At 51.0% G+C, this 26,791-nt stretch overlaps 3 protein-coding genes across 7 annotated transcripts; 1 reads left to right on the forward strand and 2 right to left on the reverse strand.

Moving 5' to 3' along the window:
- Positions 1–615: 615 nt before the first annotated feature.
- EIF4A3 (eukaryotic translation initiation factor 4A3) lies at positions 616–7,276 on the reverse strand. Its single transcript, XM_032103450.1, has 12 exons — positions 7,067–7,276; positions 6,807–6,879; positions 5,954–6,020; positions 5,045–5,107; positions 4,508–4,640; positions 3,735–3,815; positions 3,298–3,439; positions 2,390–2,528; positions 1,814–1,929; positions 1,205–1,312; positions 992–1,119; positions 616–816 (listed from the first exon to the last, which is right to left on the reverse strand). Exons 1-12 carry the CDS (start codon positions 7,230–7,232, stop codon positions 800–802), a joined length of 1,233 nt encoding a protein of 410 aa, XP_031959341.1. The 5' UTR covers positions 7,233–7,276; the 3' UTR covers positions 616–799.
- Positions 7,277–8,046: 770 nt separating this feature from the next.
- On the forward strand, positions 8,047–25,535 carry LOC116441493 (ninein-like protein). Of its 4 annotated transcripts, none has more exons than XM_032103461.1 (14): positions 8,047–8,168; positions 9,467–9,644; positions 9,879–10,015; positions 10,099–10,236; positions 10,494–10,632; positions 11,721–11,831; positions 12,387–12,476; positions 12,939–12,947; positions 14,445–14,541; positions 15,089–15,156; positions 20,403–20,654; positions 21,657–21,869; positions 22,512–22,628; positions 22,721–25,535. In XM_032103461.1, the coding sequence occupies exons 3-14, from the start codon at positions 9,948–9,950 to the stop codon at positions 22,907–22,909; spliced, it is 1,491 nt and encodes a 496-aa protein (XP_031959352.1). In that variant the 5' UTR covers positions 8,047–8,168; positions 9,467–9,644; positions 9,879–9,947; the 3' UTR covers positions 22,910–25,535. The 4 variants fall into 4 exon arrangements, with proteins under 4 accessions (XP_031959352.1, XP_031959354.1, XP_031959355.1 ...); XM_032103462.1 differs by lacking the exon at positions 8,047–8,168 and adding an exon at positions 8,176–8,287; XM_032103463.1 differs by lacking the exon at positions 12,939–12,947.
- Positions 24,095–26,651, reverse strand: GINS1 (GINS complex subunit 1). 2 transcript variants are annotated; one of them, XM_032103465.1, is made up of 7 exons: positions 26,541–26,651; positions 26,143–26,207; positions 25,940–26,035; positions 25,560–25,650; positions 25,260–25,376; positions 24,800–24,874; positions 24,095–24,541 (listed from the first exon to the last, which is right to left on the reverse strand). In XM_032103465.1, the coding sequence occupies exons 1-7, from the start codon at positions 26,613–26,615 to the stop codon at positions 24,473–24,475; spliced, it is 588 nt and encodes a 195-aa protein (XP_031959356.1). In that variant the 5' UTR covers positions 26,616–26,651; the 3' UTR covers positions 24,095–24,472. The 2 variants fall into 2 exon arrangements, with proteins under 2 accessions (XP_031959356.1, XP_031959358.1); XM_032103467.1 differs by lacking the exon at positions 26,541–26,651 and adding an exon at positions 26,285–26,376.
- Positions 26,652–26,791: the final 140 nt, after the last annotated feature.

The raw sequence follows: 26,791 nt of genomic DNA on the forward strand, positions 1-26,791 counted from the left end.
GCAAAAATCCTGATTTAGCAGGAAAAGCACAGAGCAGAACACAGTGACTGACCTCTGGCCAACTCCTGCCTCACAAAGGGACATAGCAGAGTGAGGTAGGAAAGCCACATGGAAGATCCTACAGCTGGCAAAGTACAGCATCCTGCCAGAGAGAGACACAGGGGAAGGTATAACGAGGTACAGCAGCAGAAAGAGGTGGAGAAGGTGACGAGACAGGATACTTGCTGCTCCTGTTACTTCAAGAAGGGCCTGCCCAGGTTCCTTGGGAGGGGAAATCCTCATCTGGAGCAACAAGTCTGCTGATTTCTGGCTCCAGAAAGCCATAATCAGCAGGAAATTTCTGGCTATCTTGTAACTCAATTTTCCTACGGCAGGCTAGGGCCAGGCCACAGATTTTTCCTGTAGATGTCTGATCCTTAAAGGTTAAGGAAACGAAAAGTACATCAGGTGGCACTGCACAACAATAATGAAAGGGTAGAGAACAGGAAGCCCTGCATTTTATGAACCCAGATCGGGGGAGCGTCCAATGTTTCGTTTCATTATGCTAGCCAAGTATGGCAGTACCTCAAAACTCCCTGCCTGTAACTATGCTGGGTTAAAGTAATTAAGCCCAGGTTATGGTAAAAGTTCCTTTTTTTATTGAAAAACATGGGTGGGAGTACAGACAATATATTTACACAAGTTCCCAAGTGCAGCTCAACTCAAGAACATACAACTGAAAATATGAGAAAAGGATGTGGGTCCAAACCAGAATTACGGAGGGTACCAAATGGTACAACTTCCTGCTACCCACGGACCTTCAGATAAGATCAGCGACTGCAACGAGAGAAAATCAAAAAATTCAAAGTATGAACTGAGTGTGCTGAGAGCCACAGCCCAGCAGGACAGCACAACACTGCTGCTCCTGGGTTCTTGCCGGAACCAAGCATGTGGCATTTCTCTCCCGGGTGCAGCACAGCAGCTCCCCGCGGGAGGAGGGAGGAGCACTCACCGTTCATGGGCATCTCGTCGATCTGGGTGGAGTAGTACTGCTCGATGTCCCGCAGGATGCGGATGTCGTCGTTCTTCACAAAGTTGATGGCGACGCCTTTCCGGCCGTACCTGCCCGAGCGGCCGATTCTGCGGAGGCACGAGGGGAGAGGGAATGGAGGCACCGTGGGAAGAGTCCCCCAGGCACAGGGCCCTGTGGGAAGGCCCAGCCTACCTGTGGATGTAGAGCTCTCTGTTGTTGGGCAGGTCGTAGTTAATGATCAGCGACACCTGAGGCACATCCAGGCCTCGAGCCCAAACGTCTGTGGAAATAAGAACTCGGCTGCAAAGAGAAAGGCACAGTTAGGACTTTTCTGGGAACTCCCAATCTCCAGCACACAGCAGCCCCTGCTCTTCTGTGTTCCCCCCTGCCCACAGCACATCAGCAGCACCCACACTGTACTGCATGGAAAGCTGTCTCTTGAACTATCACCAAACTTCAGTCAAGACAGGACCAACACAGCTTGGATCTTTCAGAAGGAATAATGCTCCCAGGTGTTTAAAATACAGATTAAATACAAATTAAAAATTTTCCCTTGATGTATTTCAAATGCAGCAACTCCCAATGTTTTCAGCAAAACAAAACAGACTAATTCTACACCCAGAAGGATGGGCATCCCTCCTTGGAAAGCGGCAATTTCCCAACCCTTCAACACCACAGGGGAGAGATGCAAATCAGAGTTCCCCCTAACCTGAGCTGAACAAAGCCTTGAGAGGAGAGGTATTATGGGCTTCCCTGCCCTGAGGCAGCACTGATGCAGGCAACGCTGTTTGGGGCATTTACCTTGCGCCAGATCTGAACTCTTTCATGATGGACTCTCTCTCCTTTTGGGGCATGTCCCCATGCATGGATGAAACTGTGAAGTTGGCTTCCCTCATCTTCTCTGTGAGCCAGTCGACCTGTGAACACAGCCTGGGTTAGCTCTTTGTGCAGACAGCCAAACGCAGCAGCTGAGCTCCAGAGTGATTGCAGAGATGAGCTGGTATGGACTGAGAGACACTTCCACAAGCATTCTGAGACTAAGGGAAGTAAATAATCCTTACGAACACCAGATGCTTTCAGGGCTCCACAAGCCCTGAAAGGACAGGAATAAAGAGCATTTATTCAGAAAGTGTGGTTCTGCTCCAGGAATTACAAGCAATTAGATTGAGCACATCATTGAGCGCTACTTCTCTAAAAAGGCAATTCCTGTCAGCTGTATCACGTCTGCCTCTGTTGTTTTAAGTTAGGCACATCCCAAGGGTTTAACCCATGGTCCTACTGAACTATTTCCAAATGGAGCAGCCAGAGTCCTTAACTAACCCAGCATGGTTTGAGTCACCCTCAGGAAGAACCATGCCCCTCTGATGGCCCCTGTACCTTTCTCTTGGTGTTACAAAAGATGACAGCCTGGGTGATGGTCAGTGTGTCGTAGAGATCACACAAGGTGTCAAACTTCCACTCTTCCCTCTCCACAGCCACGAAAAACTGCTTGATTCCTTCGAGGGTCAACTCATCACTGTAGGGAAGAACACCACAAGCAGGTGAATAGCAGTTAGAAGGGCTGGCTGTGCTTCACCAGAGACCACCCCTCTGCCCTGTGTGCTGTGGGTTGCTGGGTCCAGACAGAGTCCCAGCTTCTAGAAACTCCTGGGAAAATTCAGAAGGGCCTTGACATGACCCGTTCAGCAGAGACAGGAACTGCTCTGCTCCAGCCAGCCAGCTCCAAAGTGGAACATTTCTGTTCCCAGCATTTTTACATTCCAGCTTCTTGATGAGAGAGACTGAAGAGAGTCTCAAGAAGCTCGAATATACTAAATTGGGCAGAGTAAGGGCTCAGGCAAGAGGGAGACTCCTCCTGAGTTACAGTGCACAAGGACCTGTGACACCACCAGATGTAAGCTATGCCTCCAAGAACATCCAGGATCAGTCAGCTGAAAGGTTTTTTAGCCTGCTATGTAATAGGAAATTGTAACGGGAAGCTGAAAAAAATCCTCTGGGGAAGCCCAGGAACTGGGCAAGTGTGAAAGATGGATTTCCACAAGGAGAGACTGCTATCCCCAGGGGAGGGTGAGGGGACAGCCAGGCTGAGCAGCAGCACGCAGAACTGGACAAGTCAGGGAGACAAATCAGCCCCTGCTGGCAAACAGGACATAAGCACATCTGCAAACACTCGGGAATGGTGAGAAGGAACATGAGAGACTCTCTGTGCATTTAAACCAGTTAACTGTGAACCAGTAAACAGGACCAACTCAGAGTTCCTGCTCTCTCCAAGGAAACTCACTCACCGTTTCACCAAGATGCGGATGGGGTCTGTCATGAATTTGTTGGTCATTTCCAAGATTTCATGTGGCAAAGTGGCACTGATCAGAACCACCTGTGTGGCTGGGGGCAGGTATCTGTACACATCATAAATCTGCTCCTTGAAGCCTGCAAATCAAGCCACACAGAACAGTTAGCACATCTTTCTCCCAAATATTGTCTCCTTTCACAATCTGACCTGGAATTCAGTAGTGGCTCTGTACTATGGGATGAACGTAAATGTGTCAATCAGTAACATCAGACAAGGCATATTATGTAGTTTAACTCATTACAACCTGTAGCTAACTGTAATTGCCTAACTTTTTAAACTTTAAACTTTTTAGAAGTGGGCCTGCCAGCTGGGACACTTTGGAATCTCAAAGAGGCAAGGAGAAAGCAAGTAAAAGGGAGACAAATGTCTTACCTTTATTGAGCATTTCATCTGCTTCATCCAAAACCAGCATTTTGATGGCACGAGTTCTTAAACTTCTGCGACGAATCATATCTGTAAGATTTCACTTTGTGAGATGAGAAAGCTCTGAAAGCAAGTGAGCCCATACTGCACTCATCACTGTCAGGGCATTTTGGTGGAGGAGGGACAGATGTGAGAAATACAAAATGCCAGATGAACTTTATGTCAACAGAATCCACAAATCCTGTTTGAGAGCCAGCCCAGTTCAGCAGCTGCTGATTTTTGGTTTTTTTTTTTTCCCCCACTTGTGGGAACTAGGTCATGTTCTCCCAGTGACAGGAGCTTGTGTAAGGGCTGTCTGTTTCTCAGAAGATGTGAGCTTGAAGGCCAATGCTACCTCTGTGATAACTGCCACGAGCAGTAAATGTTCAACTCTTCATGCAGTGAAACCAGAAGGTACCAGCTGCAAGTGCACCTGATCTAACAAAGACAGAGCAACCACCAGGACACAGAAAATGTGGACCTAATTTTGGCATTCATGTAGGCCTGGCTCCTATCCCCTCGAAGATTCAGGGACTGTAATACTTCTTCCTTTTTCCAAAGCCACCACATAAAGAGTCACCTCAACAATGAAAAGCAAAACACAAGCAGAGAAAATGAAAATACCATCATCACGGATTTCCCTCTAGACTTTCCCAGGTGCAAGGGCAGTAAGTTGTTACCTTGTTACACTTCACACTGATGTTACATTAACACTGTTGCAGTAAATATCACGATTTGCTTACCAAACACCCGGCCTGGGGTGCCAGCCACCACGTGCTGCCCATAATCCAGTTTGCGGATATCCTCCCCCACGTTGGTGCCCCCGATGCAGGCGTGACACTGCACGTTCATGTAGTCTCCCAGGGCGAGAAGCCCCTGTGTGGGTACAAAGAAACGGCTTCATCACCCCGGCTCTCCTAAGGCTGCATTTGTGAAGAGATGCAGGTCTGTGCAGCCACGCTGTGGGGTTTTTAAAGATGTCAGCACAAGGAGTTAGATGGATGTTTTTAATCTTGGTTACCCACACCTCCACAACAGCAGGCCTTAAAACACTGGGAACTCAGCTCCTCAGGGATCACAACTGCTTTAGAAGTGCTGGCCTTAAAAACTCAGGACTGTGCAAAAGAGCAAATGGCCCAGTATCAGATGATACTTTGTTATTTCTCTCAGGAACAGAAAGAAAGAGCCGAAGCTGCGTTTTGAGCTCTGCTAGGGAAACACCACAGCCCTGGCCCCAGGCCTTGCCAGTGCCTTCCAGACAGGGATTGAAATGCTCCTACCTTCTGAATCTGCACAGCCAGCTCCCGAGTTGGTGCCAGGATCAAGGCCTGTGTCTCGCGAACCTGGTTAAAACATGGGATCACATGGAAGTTAATCACCGACCAGAGAGCCAAGCACGCAAGAGATGATGGATCTCACACAACTGAAGCTGTGAAATGTCACAGCTGAAGGATTTGTCACAGAATTTTGTGCTAAAAAAAAAAAAAGGTGCATACATTTCTTGCAAAATAGAAACAAATTTCAAGCCCTTCGGTTCTGTGTGTTGGGTTCAGATAAACACCTTGCATAGCACAAGGATTCCAAGGCAATGTTTTAGTGTCATCTCTGAAAAATATTACGAGCACTTTACAGAAATGAAGCAAAAGCTGTCCTTTCCACTTGCAACCTTTACTTTTATGTCCCCATACAGTGACAGATAAGCAACAATCTAAGCCCATGGAAAACCATCCTTATATTCAACTGCATCTACACATCCAAGTTATAAACTACTACTGGGTGGACAAGATACCCCTGAGCAGAACAAAAGCAACAGCTGTCAGTCAAAAATCTAGGTTTGATTCTGTGCAACGTGTGGCAACTGTTCAGAGAGTTTGAGGATGCTGTCAGGACTGCCTGAAGACCATTCTGCTTGCTGAGAGATTAACTCAGCCCTAACAGGTGAAAGAGGTCAACTCTTAAAGCCAACTTTATGATTACAAGACTTCATCTGAACTTACTGTGCCAGACCAGCTTTAACAGTTAAATTGTTACAGAGTCTGGTGGAGTTCTCAGTCAGAATTTTGTCACTGTCCATAATCAAAATATTTCAATGTAAAGCTTCATTTATTCACTCCTAAAGAATACATTTTTATGATGAAGGTCAATGATTTAGTAAAAATTATTTCTAGCATGTGCTGCTATGAAATTACCTGTATATCCAGGCATTGTAGAACAGAGATGGAGAATGTTGCTGTCTTCCCTGTTCCCGACTGTGACCTGAGAAACAAATGTGTGGTGAATACTCTGCATGTCTGGACAAACAGTACGGGCAATTTCAACACATTTCACCCCTCTGCTCTCTCCCAGCCCTCCATTGCAAAGAACTCAACAGTGCCAACAAAGGCTTGTTATGATAAGAGCATGATCTGCTGTCAAGCAGCTTTGAGAACTGCAATATCAGGGATAGAACAGTCCAGGGCCCCCAGCTCCAGCATGTTCACTCCTTATCAGACCAGCACTTTAACTTTCTGCCATCTGTCATACATACAGCTTTGTTCAAGTAAATGACAGATAAGCCCATGCAATCTGCCAGGGTAGTAATTCTCACTAGTGACCAAGAAAGGATTTCTTCAGTGGGATGCATATCCTTCTTTGTCTCTAAGACATAATATATTTTTTACAGTAACTAAACCTAATAAACTTTGGCACTAACAACTGTTACGATCACAGCAAGTTAGGCAGTTTTGCTTGTCACATCATAAAACCATAGAATAGTTTGGATTGGAAGGGAACTTAAACAACATCCATCTCCATCCCCCCTGCCGTGGGAAGGGACACTTTCCACTAGACCAGGTTGTCCAGAGCCCCATCCAGTCTGGCTTTGAGCACTTCCAGGGATGGGGCATTCACAGCTGCTCTGTCCAACCTGTCCCAGGTCATTCCCCACACCCTGCCAGGCACCAGCTCAGGCCCACGGGTGGCCAATCCCGCTTCCAGCCTCAAGGCAGGGAACGTGACCGACATCCCCCGCGCCGCCACGGCCCCGGCCCCGGCCGCACTCACTGGGCGATCACGTCCCTGCCCTTGATGATCTGCTTGATGGCTCGCTGCTGGATGGCCGACGGCTTCTCGAACCCTGCGGGGGCGAAGGGACACGGTCAGGGCAGGCCCCGCCACCGGCCGGCGGCGGCCGCACGGCGCAGGCGCGACGCCGACATCCGGGCGCTGCCACGGGCCCCGAACCCCTCCTTCCCCTCAGCCGGTCCCCCTCGGCCCCGCGTCCCGTGCCCCGCGTCGCTTCCCCCTCCGTCCCCGCCGCCCACCGTAGGCGTAGATGCCGCGCAGCAGGTCCTCCCGCAGGCCCATGGTGTCGAAGGTGGGCGTCACGTCCACCTCCTCGCTGGTCTCGAACTCCACCTTGGTCATGTCCTCCTCCTTCATGAGGCGCTTCCGCGCCGAGCTGCCCGCGGACCCCGCGGACCCCGCCATGGCCGCGCCGCCGCCGCACAACGCCCGCCGCGCGCGCCCTGCGCCGCCACTGCGCCTGCGCGGGGGGCGGGCGGGAGCGGCGCGCGCCTGCGCGGGGGCGGGGCGGGAGGGCCGCGGGGCGCGCCGGGCGCGTGCGCGGGGTGTGCGCGAGGCCGCGGGGCACGCGCACGGACCCACGGGATTGCCGGGGCTCGGAAAGGGCCCCGGGAGATCGCCCAGCCCCGGCGACACAGGAACGCGTCCAGGCGGGGCTGGGGTGGCTCCAGAGAGGGAGACCCCATGACCTCCCCGAGCAGCCTGTTCCAGCCCTCAGTGCAAAAAAGTTGTTCCTCACGCTGAGGTGGAACTTCTTTTTTTAGTGTGTGGCCATTGCTCTTCGTCCTGTCGCTGGGCGCCACTGGAAAGAGTCTGGCACCATCCTCTTGGCACCTGCCTTTGAGATATTTGTATGCATTGATGAGATCCCTTCAGTCTTCTCTCCAGACTAAACAGGCCCAGCCCCCTCAACCTTTCCTCATGAGGACGGGCCGGTCCCAAAATCATCTTTGTCGCCCTCCGCTGGACCCTCTCCAGTAGCTCCTTTCTTTCTTGCCCTGAGGAGCCCAGAACTGGACACAACACTCCAAATGTGCTTCGCTAGGGCTGAGGAGAGGAGCAGGATCGACTCCCTCTGCCTCCCGGCGCTGCTCTTCCCAGTTCCCCCCAGGAAAGGCAGCCAGGGGACCGGACGGGGAGGTGGGCGCGACCTGCGCATGCGCGGGGCGGCAGGGCCGGGGGAGGCGGGGCCGAGCCGAGCCGAGCCGAACGGGGCCGAGCGGGGCCGAGCCGAGCCGAGCGTGGCCGAACCGAGCCGAGCGGGGCCGAGCGGGGCCGAGCCGAGTGGGGCCGATCCTGCAGTGTCTGCATCCCTGCGGATGCATAACCCCGTTTTCCACGGTATGTCAATGTTTCTTAAGGAGCCAAGACTCAACAATCCATGGGATGAGGTTTGTAAAAAGGATCCTGGTTGATGGCCTTGATCTGCAGCTCCGTGAGGTGATTTCCAGTAACCTTGGGTAAGGAACAATAAGTCATTGCCAGTCCCCTGCAGAGGACATTTTCAGACACAAGTCCAGACATCACACGTTTAGAAAGGTTTCTCCATCCATTTCCTTTCCCTTCCCCCTCAAAAAAAGGAGAACAGATTTTACCCAGAACAATTCAGGCCAAGATACTTCTTTTCACAAGTGGGTGATTTAATAGAAATCAGTCAGGCGTCTGAGGGTGGTGACCTGGGGGGAGTTCTTCACTTGCCAGTCAGTTTTTAGGTATGGTCTGTACTGCAGCCGCTGCGTGGTGACTGAAAGGCTCCCTTGGGAACTGCCTGAGTAGGAGCAGCCCCTGCTCAGGTGGTGTGGGATGGTGATACAGAACAACAGAGGGCTGTTGAGCCTCGTCTGGTTATGGCAGAGAGAGGGATGCACGTCCTCGCAGAGGAAAAAGATCGCTCCAATTTTAATATTGATCTCAGAAGTGCTGATGTCTCTGCACCTCACATGTGACACAGATTGTCCTCTTTTAAGTGCATGAACAAGCTTCATCCACATTTTATTTGTTTGATGTAAAATGCTTCTTTCTCCTTAGTGCTTTCAATTCCAAGGACTGGCAAGGCATTTGCAAATGCTTTTGAAGTAAACTACGTTAATATGCTAAGGTGGAAGTGAATCTCTGATTACCCTGACAGCCAGGACAGCTCAATGTAGGACCTTGAGCAAAAAAAAAAAAAGAAAAAAGAATTGTTTCAGGTTCTTTTGGCTTAAGATTTTGAGGTAACAGCTCTCAAAAGACAGGCTTCTTCCAAACCTGGTACAAAATTGGTGCTTTTGGAGATGCTATGGGTTCTGTACCAGCTTTCTGGGTTCTGCTTTTGGTCAAACAAAATGTTGGCTAGCAGTTCCCATCTGGCAGCTCTCACAAGACCCTGTATATAACTTTCAGTGCTGGTCTTTCTGTGGATACTGGGTGTTGATGGGTTAGCAGGGAGACCAAACTGAATGGTCTGTGCCTGCAAACCTGCTCCTTGTAGCTGCTGTGGGGGCAGCTCAGGACATCTCCCTCCTGGCAGCTTGGGGTTGTTTCTAAAATGTTCTTCAGCATTGATTTGTTCTCTGAAGTTTCCTTTCGGTATTGAAAACCATTTGTTTTCTTCTGCCAATTTGGCCCCACTGACTTATTCCTGCTGGTTTTTTCCTCAGCATCAGAGGGGAACACTCAGGGAAGCAGCCTGTCCTTCTGGCCAAGCTACCTAAGCCCACATCGCTTCTCCAGCATCAGCAAAGGCACTGGATTTGTCAAGCCTCAACTTGCCACCTGAGCCCTGGAAGAACTTAGAGGAGATCCTCAACATCTCTGGTTCTCCCTGGATCAGTGGTGGTGGGTGAAGTGAGCAACTGCCTGGGGTGGGAGAAGTGCTTGCAGCCAGGTTCAGGATGGGTTTGGTCACCCCAAGGCTGGGGGAAGTCTGAGGTGGATGTGATCTAGGCTTATCTGTGAGATGGGAGGGCATCCCTGAAAGATTGGAGGGTGGTCAGATAGTGTGAGTACAGAAATCCTGTTGGAACTGTTAGAACAGAGAGGAAGTGCTCTCAATCTGTGCTGTTCTTGCAGAAGCAGAGCAGCAGCACGGAGGAGCAGGTGAACCTGGCAGGGCTGCCTGCAGCTTTGGACAACACACTCATGGTCCCCAGGAGTGGCCTTCAGCATGCAGCTGGCACATCCTATGGATACAAACTGCAGTGCCTCTGGTAAGGGCACTGCTCCCTGTGAGGAGGGCCCCTCTGTGGGCTGTGTGAGGGGCCTCCTAATGCCCTGCTCGCTCTGTCTGTAGGAGCCAGGTGAGGAAGATCGCCAAGGAGAGGGACAAGGCGAGGCTCAATTTGGAGAAGGCAGAGAGACACTGCCTGCAGCTGGGCAGGGAGCTGGATGAGCAGTACATCGCTCTCGAGCACACCCAGAGCAAGCTCAGGTAGGAGGGGTCCTTTTGGTGGCATGGAGAAGATGTGCTTACACATCCCAGTGTCCCTTTTGAATCTCCCACTTGTTTTGCCCATGTGTCAGTGGCAGGAAAGTCCTTGAAGACCCCTTTCCACCTCCTATGGTCTCAGCATCCTTCCAACCAAACTCTCATCTCCTGCTTTGTGCATGGTGAGAGGGGTGTCTGTACCTTGTGGCCATCCAGGAGCATGCTCTGTCTGTCCCAGCCGTGTTGCTTATTTTCTCCAGGAATTTTCAGGCAGAAATAGAGGCAAAAGAGCTGCTTTTGCAGCAAGCAGTGAGTCACCAGGCAAAGCTGGAAGCTGATACACGGCTCCTCCAGGGCAAAGAGGCCAACCTGCAAGGGAGACTGAACCATGTGATGAAGGTAAGTAAAACTGCCTTGAATGAAACATCTTCACTCCTTCAGAGGCGGCAAAGCAGAGGTGGTGACAAATATAGATAGTTCATGTTGCTCTTGTTGGGAAGGACAGGAATTTTATGCAGAAGAATCATCAGCCACATCCATACAATTTTATTAAATACAGAGCTTGTTACCTTACCATGACATTACTAAACTGCTGTGTTGTCTGTTAGGATTGGTTTGACCCTTGGTAACATCTGAAAACACAATGACCAAAGCTAAAATTGTGCCAGGGACCCTGCTGAAAGCAGAGATGGTGATGTCTGCATGCCCAGTTCTGTTCAGTGTAGAAGTACAGATGGAGATAGCTGAGGACTTGCTGCCTTGGTTAGCTGTGAGGGAAACCACACAGCTAACAGTGTGCTCCCACAGTTTTGGGGAGCAGAAGAAGAGATGATCCTGTGGGGCTGTCTAGCTCTTATTCTGCAAAACCCACTCCTGTCCTTTGGAGAGATGAGCCTAACCCCAGCCTGTGTGATATCAGAAGTGTGCTGTGCTGTCGTGGTTTAGGAATGGTGCTCCCCAATTTAGTTCTCCTACCAAGGCTCTCCAAACCACACTGCTGCTTGCTCACTCCCTCTCCCTGCTTTTCAGTGGCTGGAGAGGAGAATTGAAGGCACAAAAGGCAAAGATCACGGGTTGAGATAAAAACAATTTACTGGAAACAGCAATGAGATAAGAAACAACCAGTGACAGCAACAATATTAGTAACAAAAGTGTACAAAAGAGAGGGTGATTCACATGCAGAATGCAGAGCAGCCACATTTTCCCTGGGAGGAGTGTCCTTCTCCCTGGAAGTGACAGAGAGTCCCTTCCCCCTGTCCCCAGCAATGACTGAGGTGGTGCAGAATAACATCTGGGCTTTAGCCACATCCCCTCCCGGTTACTGCAAAAGTCAGCCCTGTCCTGGCCAAAAACAGGCCATGCCCAGGGTCTTCTGAGAGCTGTGCTGTGTTTGGCATGCTGATGTGTCCTGCTGAGGACCTGTGGCTGATACCCATCTTGCCATGTCAGGACCCGCTGCATCAAGGAAATCTCCATTTTATCTGCAGGAGAACTCACAGCTGCAAAACAAGGTCACGGAGATGGCTGAGAAACTGTCAGCCTCTGAGGAAATGGTGTTGGAGCTGCAAAAAGAGCTCAGCCACATTGTGAAGGATAAGGTAACCTTTCTCTGTTGCAGTTAAATAGGAACTTTTCAGGAATGCATGAAAAAATTGATCTTGCATGTTTTGGGTCAGTAGTTATGGCCTCCCCCCTCTGTGAGCTCTCCTGCACATTAATGACAACCTGGAAGCTGGGGAAAAAAAAAAAAGGGAAGTGAGGAAAATTTCCAGTTGTAGAGAATTCTACAAATCTGCATTCTTCAAGTGAAAACTTTATAGAGTTTGGTTTCCAGAAAAGTTTTATTTTTCACTAGTATTGAAGTAAAGGGTTTGTTTTAGTGTCTTTCACTCCTAAAATGAATCTGGGGAAGGAAATGAGTCTGTGTTCTTGTTAGCCAGCAAAACCTGCCTGTAGTTGGGTGTCTCAAATATGGAGAAAAATGTTTTTCCTCCTCTTTCTGACCATCCCACAGGTGATGGGTCCCGCAGGGAGCCTTCTGTTGAATCTATGGGTGTAGCACCATGGCCGCAGTGATTTAGTAGAGCTTTTGACTCTCCATTTGGAGAGGTGATGATTTTCTTGATGAGAAGTGTTTCCTTGTGCTTGCACAGCTGGAGCAGGGGGAGCCCCACAGCCCAGAGTTCCTGAAGCAGAGCGAGCGCTTTGCCGAGATTGTCCTGGAGTACGAGCAGCAGTGCCAGGTGCGTGTGGGCAGCTCTCCAGCAGTGCTGGGGTGACAGTGCTGCTCTCTGCAGCACATCTGTTGGGCACGTTGGTCTGGGAGAGTGGAAGGAGGCAGACCTGATCATAGGGCAGAGGGATCCCTCTTACCTTGCACGGAGTCCTGTCTCCTCGCTCCTGAAGCCCTCCATGGGTTGTTTGCCTTGCTGGGATTTTGGCAGGGGAGAGTAGGGGTGGATCATAAATTCCTTCCTGCTTGTAGGCACGAACTATTTTGTTAGGGAATCATGTACCTTTGTTGTTAAGGACAGACCATGCTGGGCTCTGCTGGATTTCTTCTTGAGCACAAGGAGAAAGCTGTTCTTCTTATCTGGAAAGCTTATTAACAGCTAAAGTCTTCTATCTTTTTGTTTTTCACTTCCTTCTCCTTGCCCCCACTTAAAAAAAAACCAAAAAAACTTGTTGCTGCTGAACTCTGCTAGAGAGTCAAGGTGAGCTAGTCCAGATACGTGGTGTGTGTGTGTGGTCCAAGAATTGGTGCTGTGTGTATTGTATCTCCTGCAGGGTGCTGTGCTCCTTCCCAGAGCTTGGGGCTCTCCGGGGCATGAGCACAACCTCTGTTTCCCTTCCCCCATTTTTCACTTGTGTATCTTGCGTGCTGTGAGTTGCTGCGTGCTCTGTTCTGTGAGTCCTGTGCTTGTCACATTGCCCATTTGTTCCCAAATGCTGTGTGTGGCTGGGGAGCACCACTGAGTGGGGACAGTGACAGTCACATCCCCCCAGCAAGGGCTGAAATGCAGACTTCCAGCAAAGCCACTCCGTGGATGCATCAGGCAGCCCCTCTCAAAGCTGTAATTAAAGGCAAACATTCTGAAGCACTATGCAGTGCAGCATTGCTCCAGGTGGCACCAGAGGGTTGAATATGCTTGGTGCTGCAATTTTTCCTCCCGTTTGGCAGCCCCAGAGTTGTCCATGAGAATGCTGATGGATGGAAAGGTTTGACCTTAAGGCTTCACCCTCTGAAGGCACCCACTCGTGTTTATTCTTTACCCTCATTGAATGCTCACAGCCCCCCTTTCCTGCTTAGAATGGAGATGAAACAAACTGGGTTTGCACTGATCTACATCTGCTCAGTAATAATTTATTAATTGGGAGTATCCTAGTTCATAGTCTCTTGCAGCACATCAGTTTTCTGGGTGGCAGGATATGGGATGTAATTGGATGTCTGCTCAAAGTGGACAGTCCAGAAGAAGGCAGGATGCCTTGTATACTGTTGCTTCCAGTACAGGATAGAGGATGTGAAGTGAAGCAAGCAGCTGCCCATCTCCAGACACCTACATGGAAGTGGCTCATTGCACTGGTGTGGTGGCTCATCACTTGGAGTTCAGCTGTGGGACTCCTTGCTGGTGGAATGGGATAAACTCCTGTGCTGGCCTTGGGGTGTCTCTGGCACCAGGAGACCAGCAGGACCTGCCTCGTGCTGTGCTTCCCGTGGGATCAGCATCTTCTTGCCTTGTTTTATTCCTTCTGCAACCTGGAAATGTTCCCTCCCAGAGGCCTGTGGGCCTTGCTTCCCTGTAAATCCTGCTGGTTGCCTTGTCTGTGTAGAGTAGTGCTTGTTGGCTGGTCCACATGCCCACAGGAGTGTCCTGAGGATGTAAACACAAACCTCTGGGCTCGTGCTGAGATCTTGTTTCTTCTGTTTTGGATTCTACCAATGGTTATTTAGGTCAGGAGGGGGTCAGGAGGCCCAGCCCTCTGAGGTGTCTGCAAAACCCCCTGGCTTTGTGTGCTTTTGCGTTCAGGGGCAGTTGCTTTGTGCTTTACAGTGTCTAGTGATGGTGGTCTTGGAAGTCTGGGGTTATATTTCTTCTTTGGCTCTTCTAAATTCTCTCATGTCTGCCTTTGTTTGGGAAGGCTGTGCTGGAGCTGGGGGAGGCCCTTCATGTTCTTGATGCTGCTGGAGCTTTGTCCTGTGTTTATTTCAGGTGCTGTACGACCAGAATGGAGCACTGCGAAGGGAGCTGCAGAGGCTGCGCCTCCAGCTGCAGGAGAGCAGGGCTGAGGGAGGGCTGCCAGCAGCAGGTAACATGCAGGAGGGCTCAGTGCCCATCTTCTCAGCAAGAACAGCGTTCCCTCTGGATCCAAGTTAGCATGGGAGTGCGGGGAGGCTTGTTGTGCCTGAACTGCTGCTGCCAGTTCTGGTACTGGGCAGCTGTGGGAGGGAAGAAGAAGAAGATGGGTGGTGGGGAGGAAGGAAATGGGGAAAGGAGGCTTTCCTGACTCAAGAGCTGGTGATGGTAGCCTGTGCACTAGGCAGCTACAGTGAACAGGCAGATTTTTGGTGTCGAGGATGTTGAGGGAACACAATGCAATAAAGAGGAAGTAGCCCCAAACTGTGGGTTGGAGGATTCAAGTTGAACATTAGATAAAAACTTCTGGCCGAGAGGGGTGATGCAACCCTGGGACTGGTCACCAGATAGATGGGGAATCTCCATCTTTTGGGGTTGTATGGACTGGATGAAGCTGCAGCCATTCTGATCAGTCCTGTCTTGTAGGCCTATCCTCACAGGCTGCTCTCTGCCAGCATACTTCTCTCTAAGCCCTCGTGTTCCTACTTCTGTGTTTACAGAGATGTCGCTCCCAGTGGAACAGCTCCAAGAGCAGCTGCAGGACCTGAAGGTGCAGCTGGAAACCAAGGTGAGTGGGGTGGGGGGAGATGTCTTGACTGCTTGGTGAGCACAACTGCTACAGCGTGACTGAGAAGACATCTGCTCCAGTAGGGTTGCTGGAGAGAGAGTTCAGGCTGGGGAGCAGGGTGGTACCTCATCACTCATGTGGGGTTATTTCATGTGCTTCTCCAGCCCATCTTAGCTGGTAGGAGGGTCTGGAGCCCTCACTGTCTGGCAAGGGCTTTGTGGAAATCACTGTCACCTTGTGAAATGTTTGTGTGGGTCTTTTGGGGAACCAGAGATCACTCAGTGTTGCTGTCACAGTAAAATCAGGGACAGGACCAAGAGGAGAAGCAGCCAGGTGTCTCCTGATGGCAAGGGCTGCATCAGAGCCCTGTCACCCTTGGCTTGCAGCAGGCTTCTAACCTGCTTGCTGTAAGGTGACAGTGTGAACCCAGTCCCCTCTTTAGACAGCCATGAATGCTCATGGGAGAGGCCTCAGTTTCCACATTTACTCCTTTTGCTGCTGAACTGAGAGGTCAGTGATGCTTGCTGGGTTTCTGTTGCCAGCACTGCAAGAGAAAATCCTAAACTGCCACACAGGTGACGGAACGGTTCAAGGAGCACAAAGCTGCCTACAGATCTTCTGCCTGCTTTATAGTCCTGCCTTTGTGCACATCAAATCCTGGAGTTTCTGGTGTTCACAGGGGAGCTGTGGGGAGCAGCAGCTTCTCACCACCTCATCCTGACAAGGAACCGCTCTGCAGTGGAGGAAGGATATGAGAAGCAGTGGCAGATGATGCCCTGGCCTCTCCCTTCTCCTCTCTGGGGTTCCTTGCAAACAAGGAGAATGGGGAGGACTGTGCTAATTGCTGGCAAGAAATGGGATCTTGTTGTGTTAGAGACTGCTGCATGAGACTGATTGTTGCCCTAAGTTCAGCAGGGACCAGAAGCACCTGAAGAGAGTCGCCTGTTGAGTGGGACCAATAGATCAATCTGAATTGGAGCTCTTGGAGGAGAGGAAAGCTCTCAGGAGCATGGTGCTAATATCCCAATTCCATCTCCTTCCAACAGATAAACTGTTATGAGGAAGAAACAGAATTAATGCAGAAAAACTTTGAGGGAGAGGAAGGACAGTGAGGAAAACTTCAAGGCTGAGATGTGCAAGATGGAAGACCAGAAAAGAGATCTGGAAGAAACAGTTGCAAAGTACTGGGTTGTAATTAATAGCCTGAAAGAGCAAAAATGTGAATGGAGCCTGGAGCTGGAGGAGAGGATTGAGATGGAGCAGGCCAGGGTGGGACAGCAGGACACTGAAGACATTTGCCATCCAGGGCAGCAGCTGGACCAGGACAGAGAAGAGATAAAGAGGCAGCACAGGGACAGACTGAGCCTGAGGTCTGGCACCATTCTCTTTCTGGGGCTAAGCAGGAGATCAAGGGTGCATCTCCTGCTCATACCAGAGTAGGTTGGGCTGATTTTTCACAGGGCTGGAGATCTGTTTTGATTTGGAAGAAAATCTGGCCAGTATTGCAGGGCTGCAATTGTTTGAAGTGAGACATCTAAACTCCCCTTATAGGAGTGCTTTTATTTCAAGACTAAGTTTCCCTGCATCTTCTACAAGGTTGTGTTAGGGGCAGTGCCCAGCAAAGACTGTATCTTAAAATAGTGAGAGATATAAGAGAGCTTTCATTAGTGTTTTCTTATTACCTCTCTCAGTCCTTCAGCAAACCTGCCTCTACTTGCTAGATGATCACAGCTTGCTATCTTAAACACAGTAAAAAATATCTTAAATTTCTCCATAGAGGTAAAAGAGACTGGCTTGTGAAAGAATGAGGTTGTCACTGAATAACTGTTTATCTTCCCTTCCTCCTGCCTCTTCCCTGCTATGTCTCCTTTTGGGAGCAGAGTTCCCCTTGGCAATATGCAAGCAGAGGATTTTGCTAGGGCATTATCCCTGTTTTAGGGCTGAGATATGGAGTAGGTGAGGGAGAAAGGAGGTGACTTGGCTGAAGTCTGTGGTAGAGCAGGGAAACAAATCCAAATAACAGGAATACAAGGCATTTAAGCTATTTTACCTTTGGTGAATGGCAGATGGACTGACTGCAGTGGGGAGCTTTCAGAGTTGCTGGAAAAGATGCGATGGGTGTGAGTCTTTGAGAAGTGCAAAATGTGTGGGAGCTTTCTGTAAAGTTTAACAAATTGCCTTGACTTTGCAACATAAAAACCCCTTTGTATTGCATCTCCAGAAATGTACATTCAGAGGCTGGCTGAGTTTTTCAAGCTGTGATATCAAACCCAGGTCAGGAAAATGGTTTTTGTCTTAAGGAAAGATGCAGAGGTTGAGCATAACCAAGAGCTGTCATGGAGTGAATGCCAGCATGAGGACAGCTGTAAGGCTTTAATGCAGCAACACTGGTGTGAGAGTAGGTGATTTCCCAATGATAAAGGCTCCAAGGTGAGGCCTTCAAGAGGAGGGCACCCATGAGAGGCAGCAGTGGAAGTGTAAGAAAAAAGACCAAGTCTTTGTGGAAGCAGAGGCAGCTCAAGTTGTAAGAAAAGGTTAGTGATGAACAAGCCAACAATGTGTGAAATGCTGGCTGTTGAGTATAAAAAGATTAAGGCACCAGGGTGAAATGGAAGTAATGCAGAGACAGTGAAGCTGATGGCTCTGGTTTTGGAAGGGACAAGGTGTCTGGAGAGATGTCCTCTGGGGGAAAAGGAGCTGAGCCCCTAAGACTCAGATGAGCAAGTAGACCAAAATCTTCTGTTGCAACTTCAACGCTGAAGGAACAGATAAGAAATGAACAATTGTGTGATGGGCACGCCAGTGCAAACAGTGCAGATGTTTGTTGTAACAAATGGCCTGTTCAGTCTAGAAGCTGGAGCCAAAGTGGAAAGCATTTGTCACGGAGAAATGGAATCTTGATAGACAAGGGGATGTGCTCTCAAGAGAGAGCAAAGGTAAATGCCTTCAAATAGCAGACAGAGCAGCATCTCAGGATATAGACCTGACCTGCAGGGCAAGAAGAGGAGGAAAAAAGCTCTGGGAGACAGAGTGGTGTAACAGCATAGGAGGAAACCTGACATTCAGGCTGTCAAAATAGAGCTGAAAAGGAACAGGTTGAAACTGGAGCTGATGCATCTCAAAGATGTCATGCAGTAGTTGGAAAATGAGCTCAGAGCTCAAGAGAGTGTCAGGTTTGAATGCAAAGGCAGTTTGCAGAACTAACATGCTGCTGCTGCAAAAAAAAAACCCCAAACCCCAGATGCCTTATGAGACACAGGGGTGCTTAACACTGTGATGGTGCAGAACACTTTTAACAGCAGCTGTGTTCTTTCTGGGTGTTCTAACAGCAGCTTTGTTCTGCCTTGTTACTATTGCAGTAGTAACACGAAGTGGACTGTGAACTAGGATACTTCCAATTCATAAATGTTACTGAGCACATGTAGGCAAATGTAAAAGCTATGCTATGTCTTTTACTGACCATGGGAGTGTGGTCAGGCAGCTGGGATGTGCTCCTGTGGCTGACTGCACACTCATCTTCTCTGCCTTGCACATGGGTGTTGGAGATGCCACAGGAAGCACAGCATGTGAATTCTGATGTAAAACTCAGAAAGCAGCTGCTCTGAGATGAGCAAACGCCACACAGTCCATGGACTGGTCCTGGTGCTTCAAGGAGAGAGGAAGAACTTCCTCACACAGCTCCTCTGCGTGCCACAGGCAGTGCCACAGACTGCAGTGCTGTCCTCCCTGCCAGGATGGACGGTCTGTTATCCTGCGCCTTCCCTTGAGGAATTTAGGTCCTGGATGGCTCTGGTGTTTAGCAGCAGTTATTGGATAGGACTGTCCAACACAGGACTAAGCTTCCTTCCCACAAGTGCCAGTATTCATGGCCTCCTGGGAGACTGGGAGTACCAATAGAAATGGAAGGGTAGTGAGGCCACCTTGGATTTGGGGTCACAGCTCTTGTGTCCAGCACTGTAAAATCACAGAGGCCTGACAAACAAGCTGATTTCTCCAGACGTGGCTTTATTGCAGTTGAGGAGTTGGGCTCACAACCTGGTTATCCTGTAATTGGTGTGTCTTGATGAGTCAAATCACTTTGTATCCACAGGACTGCAAAAGAATTTTAGCCAGCTGGAAGCCACCTAAATTCAGTCTGATCCTCTTTGTCCTTGTTTCCCTATATTTCCTTTCCCTTGAAGACCTGCTCCTTCTCTACTATTATCTCTTGATTGTCCCCACATGTTTTGCCTGAGTTATGGGAAGGTTTTTTCTCAGTTTTCTTTAGTCCTTGCTGCCACTGGAAACCAAATTGGACAAGGCCAGGGAGCCAGCACAGAATGCCAGAGTAAATGGGGCTTGTACATGGTTTTCTCACTCTGCTGCCTCTCCCTGCACAGGAGACCTGTGCTGGATGCTGGAGAACAGCTTGCTGAAGAGTTAACATGGGATGGATTTCTTCCTTAGGAAGCTTTAGATAGGTACTGGGGTCACCCACTGAGCCATAAATCTGGGGAGAGACAGGTTTCTGGTGAAGATAATCCCAAGAGTCTGCTAAGCTGTCCCTCCCACTGTTCTTCATCCCTTCATTTTAAGGCCTCTGACAGCGTTGCAGGACTTTGGATGTCCCCAGGCTGTCTGCCCTAGGTTGAGCTGAGTCACCTGTTGGGGCAGAGACACCTCACTCCTGAATCAATTCAGGGCCATATCTGTTCTGGCTTGGCTTCACTTCGTGTTGCAGGCCAAAATCTGATATGAGACTACCCAAACCAGGGCTCTCCTCTGGGAGGCTGTGCTTTGCTGCTCTCTGACCTGAGGCTGATCATATTCCTCTTCCCAGTAGGAAAAACAGGAGTGAGTTGGGTAGAGGGAAGGTGGAGGAGCTGGCTGAAATAGCAGAGTTAACAGCATTGGTAAGAAGCCATTAACCCCAGCTGACAGGCTCTCGGCTGAAGGATTTAGAAGGACAAAAACTGCACATGCTCATAGAGGAGAGCAAAAATGTTTGTTTCAAACATTCAAACCCAGTCTTGCTTTGAAGAATCAGCTTCATCTTATAACTTGTAAAGTAGTGAAAACTTGTGTGACAAAAGCCCCTGAAGGTCTTACAGAAGGGAAAGTCTTCAATGACTTTCACTGCTTTTTCTCCCAGAGGTTTGTCTCACTCCCAGAATCAAACCCACGTGCTCAGTCAGTCTTTGTTGCCTCCGTTCCCACCCCAAGCCTCTTGTGCATGATTTGTTGTTTTTTTTCTCAACCTTTTCCAGAGTGAGAAGAGCAAGGAGGAGCTCTCTCACCCAGATGTCAAGAGGCATCAGCTGGGCTGTGAACCCCCTGAGCACAAGGCTGGTTACAGTGATGGCCTTGGCACTGCCCAGCTGCAGAGCCAGAGGCTTCTGGAGGCTGAATGGCTACTAGGAGCAGAGATTGCTGCAAGGCTGGAGCACCACCAGAGGCATGCAGCATGTTGGATGGAGATGCAGCTGCTCCAGCAGCAGCTCCAGGCCTCACAGGAAAAGGTGGGTATCCTTCATTTGGTGGCACACTGCTCAGTGGTCTCTGTGATGTTGGATTTGCCCTGCTTGGGGCTGTGTTGGACACCTTCCCCAGCCAGAAAAAAGTTGTCCTCTTCCTCTTTGTGGGGGACAAAGGATTCTCTCTTCTGCTCAGGTATGGCTGAAGCCAGTTCAGGTGCAGCTGGGGACAGCTCCTTGCTTGCAGCTGCCCCTGGAGTATCCCCTCTGTCCTTGTCCTGTGCAGCCTGGCTGGGCAGAGGGGATGGAGGCTGTGTGGAGGTGGTTCACACAGGCACCAGGAGCTGTGGTTCCCCATGGCTCAGCTGACAGAGGAGCTGGAGGAGTGGTAGAATTGGATAAGGGTTGGACAGGGATGACAGCAGCCAGACAGGGCTTGTCTGAGAGATGGGAAACGAGGTGGTCAGAGCAGAGTAACTCGGATCACCAGGACAGAGAGAGGAAAGCCAGTGTGAGAATCCTTCCAATGTGTTAACATCCCTCTCCTGCATTCTACCCTGGGGACTGGCTTTCCAAAGTAGAGCTTACCCATGCCAGCCATTCCTAGTGCAAAGCTGGACCAGACCTGCTTCCCAGTACCAAGTTTGCCCCTTGGTGGTGACAAGAAGCAGAGGACATGTAGTACAGGACATGCAGTACATCACAGCTAGCCTGGGATGTATCCAAGAACCCAGGTGAGCAGCCCCCTCTGTATCTTCCCCTTGGGGCCCTTGGTGCTGGGATTCCCTCCCAGAGGATCCCTCCAGCAACTCCTGCTCCTCGCTACTCAGCAAGGGGAGCATCTCTCAGCGAAGGATCTCTCTTTTTCCTCCTGGAGCTCTCAGTGCTCTCAATCCCTTGCCTTGCAGGCCGCCCAGTGAGCACCATTCCCGTGGTCCCGAGGGCTGAGGGTGCTACCTAACCTCTGCTCTTCCCCAAAACACAGCCTGGGCCTGTCCCATTGTTGGCTCAAAGCTGTAACCAGCTGCCAACCTCTCTGTGTTACAGCTTTTGGAAGCCAAAGCAAGCCTGAGCCTGGCCCAGACCCAGCACGCTCTGCAGTTGCAGCAGGCCAAGGCCCAGATAAACAACATGGTGCCAAAGAAGCAGTTTGAGCAGCTGCAAAACACCTTGAGAGAGGAACAATGCAAGACTCAGCAGCTCCAGGAAAGCCTCCAGCAGCAGGCTGACCAAACATGCAGGCAGCTGCTCAGGACCCAGGTAAGCAGGGAATTGCAGGAGCTCAGTCAAGGGTACTGTGAAGGGAACACTGCTGGCCTGGCAGCCTGAAAGGCAGCTGTGCTTGAAGCCACCAGAGGTTTGGGTGGAAGATGTTATGCATAAAGAACCCACATGGAAAATGCACTTCCCTTCAAATTCAGCTGCAACTTTAATTCCTCATGAATCCTCCAGTCACCACCCTGCACTCAAACAGGTGGGTTCATCTCTAGGGCACTGAGCAACCAGGTGTTGGGTTTTTGTGAGTTTGTCTTCTGGGCAAAGATAGAGCAAATTATAACCTAAGGAATTATAATGAGCAGGCACAAGGACTGCATCCAAGGAGACTGTCTCTCCCTGAGCTTTCCTGGACATGGCTGGGAGAGGGGAGGCCAATGGCTTATTTTTATAGAAAACATTGCTGGAAAATCTGTGCCTTAAGACTGGTTGGGTGCAGACCTAGGGAGGGTTGTACATCTGTCCCACTGCTCTTTGTGTCCTGCACCTCTGATGATCCCCCCCTGCTCTGCATCAAGGAGTGTGAGGGTCCATGAACAGGGCCCTGGGGAAGTGTACAGTGCAGGGTTGCCAGAGGCCAGGAGAGTGCTGGGACAAGCCAAAGATAGGCTTTCTTGCCCACTGCAGGAGGAACACGAGCATCTGCTGCAGGCAGCTGCGGAGCAGGCAGAGGGGCTGGAACACAGTCTGAGGAATGCTGAAGCTGTGCTGGCAGAGAGGGCAGCTCAGCTCAGAGATGCCCAGGTGAGTGCAAGAGGGGCCAGTGCTGTGTGTCCCTGCCTGTCTGGTACCCCTGCATGGGATGCTGAACCTGAAGTCTCCTGTTCCTGCTGTAGGCCCAACTCTCCAGGAACAAACTATTGATTGAAGAGCTCTGTGGAGAGAACAGGAGGTTTGCAATGGCCCTGCAGGCTGCTGAGCTGAAGCAGAAGAGCATGGAGGAGAAGAACCAGCTGTTGGAGGAGCAAGCCTCAGCTCTGAAGCAGCTTATTGGAAAAATCACACCAGCATCTCTGAGTGGATGATGGGACATCTGCAGTGGCAGCCCCTGGTCCTGGCTGGGGTTGGTCAGGTGCAGAATGGGAGGTATGGCTGGGTTGGGAAATCAGCCTTGTCCTCTCTGGTCTTGCCAGGATTTTCCTGTGCAGAAAATAGCAAATGGGGAGCCCAGAGTCCTTTAAGGAAATTGGTCCTGTGGATAGCTGAATTTTCCAACTGAAAGCAGCAGCTTTGGTGCCTTTCTCAGTGGCAGTGTGCTGTTAGGTCAGGTCTGTCTCAGGGCAGCCATCTCACAGGATTTTCTTTGGCACAGTGTTTGGTGGTGATGCAGGTGCTTCCTCTCTGCAGAAGGTTGATATTGGAGCCACAGTTACATCTCAAAAGCCAGGGCAGATGGGCTTGCAGGTCCCTGTGCTTGGCTCACTCCGAGCAGGAAAGCTGAGTTGTGGCATAAAGATGTTTGTAATGTTACAGCACCTCCTGCCATCCCCAGTCTGCTCTGTATTTCAGTAACCTTGCCCAACTGCTGCTGAACATCTATTCCTGACAGCTCCTCCTAAAGCCTGAGCATGGGATCCAAAGCCAACCAGATTGTTGCCTCTGCAGTGAGCAGGACAGAGCAATGCTGTAGTGCCCCAGGCATTTATCCTGTTCCTGCATTCTTCCCTGTTTGCTTTTTCAGGTCCAGTCTGAGATGGGGCCTAAGCAAACCTCTAGTCTTACTTAGGGCTAATGTTTTTCCAAGTGTTCTCTCAGACACTGTGCAATTAGGAGAACAAGACAGGGAAAGCAGTTCTTCAGCCTTGTTCTGGTTTTGTGCTAACTGGAATCCTTAAAATCCTCTGCTCCCTTTCCCACCCCTACTCCAAGTAGCCCCTAGGCCCTGCCAGAGCAGTGCTCTGGGATAAGAGATTCTTCAGAGGAACAGAGGCACAGCCAAGCACACTGGGAAAAACCCAGGCCCATGGCCCAGACTGCAGTGATCATTCACACAGCGCCTCAAGAAACAACATTTATGGGTCTCTGATGGGGGACAAGGCTTCATGTCTAATCCTGGAAAGAACCTTGTGCAGCCTTATCTGACACTTGGAGGAGCAGTTCTACTGAGGCACTTAAATAACCATCGCACTGCAGGGTCAGGATGGCTTTGGCTGGAGAGCTGGATCAGAGTGCTGAATGAACACCACATTAACTCTTAAAACCCAAGAGACTGAGGCTGAAGCAGTTCTTTATTTTGCAACCATGGAGCTTTCCTGGCTTCTAGAGCCCAGCCAGTCGGTATCTTACTCCCACATGCACAGTGTGAACAAAGAACTACTCCAAACAAAAATGCACTCACAAACCCTGGTTGTAGCTGTGGGGCTTGGATAAAGCCCCCCCACTATCCTGGATTCCCAGGATTGCTACATTACCAGTATGCACCCTTTGCTCATGAAGAGCTGTGGTTTTAAGGCATCAAAGGCTGTTAGGAGGAGTGGCAGGGTGCCACTGCAGAAATACTGATGTGTCTGAAGTCCTGCACACACCAGAGCTCAGTCCCCATCGTGGGCAGGCCACCAAGCAAGAGTTGTCCCTCCTGTCCTGCACACTTAGGACAGAACGTGCTCCAGGACTCCTTGTCTGATCAACTGCTCGCATTTCCAGCGGGGTAAAAAGTGCTGCACAGAAACACAGAAAAACCCTCCTTGAAGTTGTTGGATTTGTTGCTGCACACAACCAGCTCTGTTTGCTGTGCTGTATTTCCAGTGCCTCATGGTACCAGATCAGGCAGAGCTGCAGTCTGGACCATGCAGACAGCACGTGCAAGAAGCTGTGTGTGCAGGGACTGGGACATGCTGCAAGGCCAGGATAAGCAGGGGGATGTCATGGGAGTGAAAGGGAAGGAAGAGAACAGACCACACTCCTGTCACAGGTACCTGGCTGTTCTTTTTCAGCAGGATGGTAGTGCCATCATCGATCTCAAACTCCCCGTGGTCTCTTAAACACCGCACCTGCAAAGTGGAAACACAGCTCTGTAAGAGTCCATTGAAAAAAACCAACCACCCCCCTTGCTAACACTCCTCAGCACAGGAACATGGTTTCTAGTTGGTCTAATTAGTTAAGCTTCTGCAGAAAGCTGCAAAAACCTCTTCCTGGATAGTTCACCCCACTACAAACTCCCTGCAGACTAGAAATGCCACCTTTCAATGTACTATGTGCCCTCAGTATGAGGAGTAAAATGCTGGCAGGCAGAGTAAAACACAGAAACCTGTGAAAACTTTGGAACTCTGAAAGGCTTTGCTTGATGAACTGAATTGGGACAGGGATGAAATGCTCGAAAAGAGATGGTCAAGAAAAGGTTTATTCACAGATAGAAACCAGAAATCTTACACTTACTTCAATGTACAAGCTTTTAGGAGGTTTAATGTCCTGTGTGAGATCCAGCCCCTCCTCTCCTCCTACTGACCTCATGTAGGTAGCCAGAGACTTTTTGTACCGATTGAACCACTCCACCTGTGGACATTAACAGGGTTGTACCCACAGATGATGAACACACACAAATAAGTATTTACAGAAAAACATGTTAAGTGTCATGTTTATAGTGGGGGGAAGACTACTCTGTTTTGATTGTACTAAATAATCCTCCAGGAGGAATAAATGGAAAGAGGGGAAGAGTTTGAAACAAGGCTGACTCACTTCCTCAGCCGACATGTGGAACTGGATGGTGTTGGGCAGAACGCTGCCATACTCCCACCTCAGTGCTCGGATCCGCAGCAACCGGTCGTACCTAAGGGAAGAAATGGGGCAAACCCAGCATCTCCGCTGAGGTGAGTGCTGGCAACATCCCCAGGCAACACTGATACCTAGTAATCTAAACTTTTAAAGAACAGGAGGAAGCAGAGCCTTCTCTTTGTGGTGATATCAGCAATGAACACAAGGAGAAACAGCTCCACAGCTGCCTTGCTGCTCGTGGAAAAGCCACCTGCCCCTGCCGAGAGTCCCAACACCCTGTCCCTGGGGACCCTGCGCCGGCAGGGATGAACCAAGGGGCGGCGGCCACCCCCCGTCGCACTCACAGGTAGGCCAGGAGGCAGCGCTGGTTCCGGAGCAGGCAGCAGTGCCGGAACCGGATGAGGAAAATCAGGTCCGTCCGTCCCGACTTCGCTTCGGACCTGGGGGATGTGGGGACGGAGAAAGAGGAGTAGGAGAAGGGCTGCGGGCCGGGGAGCAGCACCACCCGTGCTCTGCGGGACGCGCCGGGACCAGGCGCCCAACTCACACGTCCGCCTGGTTCCGCTCGTAGAGCGCCCGCATCTCCTCCAGCGCCTGCCGCAGCTCCTCCGTCTGCAACAGCGGACACAGTCAGCGAGAGCGGGCCGCCGGCCGGGCCCGCCCCGGTGTTCCCGGAGCCCCCCGCTCACCCGGAAGGGCGGGAGGTGCCCGCCGGCCGGGCCCACCCCGGTGTTCCCGGAGCCCCCCGCTCACCCGGAAGGGCGGGAGGTGCCCGCCGGCCGGGCCCACCCCGGTGTTCCCGGAGCCCCCCGCTCACCCGGAAGGGCGGGAGGTGCCCGCCGGCCGGGCCCACCCCGGTGTTCCCGGAGCCCCCCGCTCACCCGGAAGGGCGGGAGGTGCCCGCCGGCCGGGCCCACCCCGGTGTTCCCGGAGCCCCCCGCTCACCCGGAAGGGCGGGAGGTGCCCGCCGGCGGCGCGGTGCAGCTCCCGCACCAGCTCCATGCCCCGCTCCGCCGCCATCGCGCCGGCCGCGCGCGCGGGAAACCCGCCCGCGCACCAGCCAATGGCGGTAGGGGCGGTGCCGACCGCAGCCAATGGGGGACGAGGGGCGGGGCTTGGAGGCGGAACCACGTCTCCCGCGGCCCCGCCCCCGCCGTTACCTGCGCTGAGTTGTGCCGGTCTCGACGGCCGTGGGT

The sequence above is a fragment of the Corvus moneduloides genome, chromosome 3, assembly GCF_009650955.1.
Source record: "Corvus moneduloides isolate bCorMon1 chromosome 3, bCorMon1.pri, whole genome shotgun sequence".
NCBI classification, from domain to species: Eukaryota; Metazoa; Chordata; class Aves; order Passeriformes; family Corvidae; genus Corvus; species Corvus moneduloides.

Excerpts from the sequence above, each read along its gene's own strand:
- EIF4A3 (XM_032103450.1), bottom strand. The coding sequence starts at position 7,232 with ATGGCGGGGTCCGCGGGGTCCGCGGGCAGCTCGGCGCGGAAGCGCCTC. Across the intron at positions 6,021-6,806 it reads GGCAGGGACGTGATCGCCCA|GTCACAGTCGGGAACAGGGA; the intron begins GTGAGTGCGGCC and ends TTTGTTTCTCAG. Across the intron at positions 4,641-5,044 it reads TGGCTGTGCAGATTCAGAAG|GGGCTTCTCGCCCTGGGAGA; the intron begins GTAGGAGCATTT and ends GTACCCACACAG.
- LOC116441493 (XM_032103461.1), top strand. The coding sequence starts at position 9,948 with ATGGTCCCCAGGAGTGGCCTTCAGCATGCAGCTGGCACATCCTATGGA. Across the intron at positions 20,655-21,656 it reads TCCAGGCCTCACAGGAAAAG|CTTTTGGAAGCCAAAGCAAG; the intron begins GTGGGTATCCTT and ends TCTGTGTTACAG. Across the intron at positions 22,629-22,720 it reads CTCAGCTCAGAGATGCCCAG|GCCCAACTCTCCAGGAACAA; the intron begins GTGAGTGCAAGA and ends TTCCTGCTGTAG.
- GINS1 (XM_032103465.1), bottom strand. The coding sequence starts at position 26,615 with ATGGCGGCGGAGCGGGGCATGGAGCTGGTGCGGGAGCTGCACCGCGCC. Across the intron at positions 26,208-26,540 it reads GGCACCTCCCGCCCTTCCGG|ACGGAGGAGCTGCGGCAGGC; the intron begins GTGAGCGGGGGG and ends CCGCTGTTGCAG. Across the intron at positions 25,651-25,939 it reads CGCTGCCTCCTGGCCTACCT|GTACGACCGGTTGCTGCGGA; the intron begins GTGAGTGCGACG and ends TTCTTCCCTTAG.